Consider the following 2,966-nt stretch of genomic DNA (forward strand, 5'->3'; position numbering starts at 1 on the left):
TTCTGAAATCTCAATTTTTGGGTCCAGGAAAATCACTCAAAAGTCTTATTTTTCATTTCCAAGGGAGTCAAGTCATCTCAGCCATAAAAACGGACCACAATTAAGCAGTTTAGTCAACCCAGCCCTTTATTTCGGCTTACAAGCGGCTGGCTGCTAGTTTCTGCAAAACTTGATTGTATAGGAACGTAGTGGCAGTTATTTGCAGAAACCCTTTGCATCCTTCCGTCTTGGGGTATGGCGACTGTGTTTGTTTTCGGCCGAGATTCGGATCTTCAGTGTCTGAGTTGGCCATTTCTGTCAGCTCATGGGCATTATCCAGAGATTTCATTGCGGACAGATAATGCCGAAAGTGGCCGTTTCCGGAACAGGCGGACTTTTTCTTTAGGCAGGGTTCTACTCTCGTTTTGATTACCGCCAAATCCTCTCAGTCGTATTTGCGAGGACTGTTGGGAGAGAGACCCACTTGAAATCCATCATAGTAATCGCTGGGAGTTGTGGCGTGCTCCTGTAATCCAGCTACTTGGAGGCTTGGTGTGGAGAACGGTTTGAGGGCGGGGGTTCTGCTCTCAGGTGCGCTATGTCGATCGGGTGTCCGCGCTAAGCCCGGCATCAATATGGTCTCACTCGGGGAGCCGAGAGTTACCAGGTTGTCTAAAGAGGGACGAATCGGCCCAGGGCGGAAACGCAGCAGGCAAAAGTCCGCGTGTCGCGCAGTAGTGGGATCGCACCCGTGAATAGGCATCTGTTGGTAGCCTGTCCGATATAATTGGACCCATTCCATTTTTCTAAAATTTGCCTGATACTTCTTGCCGTCTGAAAGTGAATAGCGCTTCAATTTTTTCTGAAATCTCAATATTTGGGTCCAGGAAAATCAATCAAAAGTCTTATTTTTCATTTCCAAGGGAGTCAATTCATCTCAGCCATAAAAACGGACCACAATTAAGCAGTTTAGTCAACCCAGCCCTTTATTTCGGCTTACAAGCGGCTGGCTGCTAGTTTCTGCAAAACTTGATTGTATAGGAACGTAGTGGCAGTTATTTGCAGAAACCCTTTGCATCCTTCCGTCTTGGGGTATGGCGACTGTGTTTGTTTTCGGCCGAGATTCGGATCTTCAGTGTCTGAGTTGGCCATTTCTGTCAGCTCATGGACATTATCCAGAGATTTGATTGCGGACGGATAATGCCGAAAGTGGCCGTTTCCGGTCCAGGCGGACTTTTTCTTTAGGCAGGGTTCTACTCTCGTTTTGATTACCGCCAAATCCTCTCAGTCGTATTTGCGAGGACTGTTGAGAGAGAGACCCGCTTGAAATCCATCATAGTAATCGCTGGGAGTTGTGGCGTGCTCCTGTAATCCAGCTACTTGGAGGCTTGGTGTGGAGAACGGTTTGAGGGCGGGGGTTCTGCTCTCAGTAATTTTTCAGTTAAAATCATTAATAAAAAGGTATTTCCAGTGCAATGGTAGAATCTTCAAAAATATCTCAAACTAGGAATTTCACTTTCTTTTTCTATGTATGTCTGTTCTATATGGTAAGAGTCTCAAGGAAAGGGGAGTCGTCATGCAGATTATTCTGTATATACATGGATTTTAAGACTCAAATTTCGACGGTTAGCTGTGAACACTATTACCCATTAGATTAACCAAATAGGCACCCAGCGAAGCATTTGTACCACTCAAAAAATCAATCGAAATATTTTAAATAATTTACAATCAAATCAAAAAGAAAAGTCGATAAAATCAATGAGATGGACGTGAATACGAGTTCGATACTCCTTCTGGATCATTCGTTGTTGTTGCACGGTAGGCTGTGTTCCATGTTAGGGCGTCAATGAACAAAATAAATCACTAAACACAAACTGGTTCTGTGGCCGAATCATGTGATGGCTCTGAAAATAATCAAGAAAGAGTATATCAAAAACTATAAATATGATATACATCACACGAAAATATTTAAGGATATTGTATTGTTTCAAGACAGCGCCCATCAAAATGCGGAGCTAGGTATTTTGTTTCGTGTTTTTCCTACTGTTTACTATACTAATCTGAAAAAAGTCGACTAACCATCTAAGATGCCATTTCTAGTGGACTAACCGTCTCACATGTCATTTCTAGTGGACTACCCGACTCAGATGTCACTTCAAGTGAACGACCCGTCTAAGATGTCACTTCAAGTGAACGACCCGTCTCAGATGTCACTTCAAGTGGACTACCCGTCTCAGATGTCATTTCAAGTTGACTAACCGTCTCACATGTCACTTCTTGTGGACTAACCATCCGACATGCCACTTCAAGTGAACTACACATCTGTCGTGCCATTTCTAGATGACTAACCGTCTCACATGTCACCTCTTGTGGACTAACAGTCTCAGATGTCATTTCTAGTGAACTACCCATCTGTCGTGCCACTTCAAGAGAACTAACCGTCTCAGATGTCACTTCAAGAGAACTAACCGTCTCAGATGTCATTTCAAGTTGACTAACCGTCTCAGATGTCACTTCAAGTTGACTAACCGTCTCAGATGTCATTTCAAGAGAACTAACCGTCTCAGATGTCATTTCTAGATGACTAACCGTCTCAGATGTCATTTCAAGTTGACTAACCGTCTCAGATGTCATTTCAAGAGAACTAACCGTCTCAGATGTCATTTCAAGTTGACTAACCGTCTCAGATGTCATTTCAAGTTGACTAACCGTCTCAGATGTCACTTCAAGTTGACTAACCGTCTCAGATGTCAATTCAAGTTGACTAACCGTCTCAGATGTCATTTCAAGAGAACTAACCGTCTCAGATGTCATTTCTAGATGACTAACCGTCTCAGATGTCATTTCAAGTTGACTAACCGTCTCAGATGTCACTTCAAGTTGACTAACCGTCTCAGATGTCACTTCAAGTTGACTAACCGTCTCAGATGTCATTTCAAGAGAACTAACCGTCTCAGATGTCACTTCTAAGAGGACTAACCGTCTCA

The 2,966-nt window shown here is 43.3% G+C and overlaps 1 protein-coding gene across 1 annotated transcript; it reads right to left on the minus strand.

Annotated features, from left to right (window-relative positions):
• Positions 1 to 2,406: 2,406 nt before the first annotated feature.
• LOTGIDRAFT_58834 (hypothetical protein) lies at positions 2,407 to 2,841 on the minus strand (the record flags this gene model as incomplete). Its single annotated transcript, XM_009064952.1, has 1 exon — positions 2,407 to 2,841. A coding segment is annotated over one exon (435 nt), but the record flags the coding sequence as incomplete, so codon positions are not given.
• Positions 2,842 to 2,966: the final 125 nt, after the last annotated feature.

This window comes from Lottia gigantea (genome assembly GCF_000327385.1).
Source record: "Lottia gigantea unplaced genomic scaffold LOTGIsca_668, whole genome shotgun sequence".
Lineage (NCBI taxonomy): Eukaryota > Metazoa > Mollusca > Gastropoda > Lottiidae > Lottia > Lottia gigantea.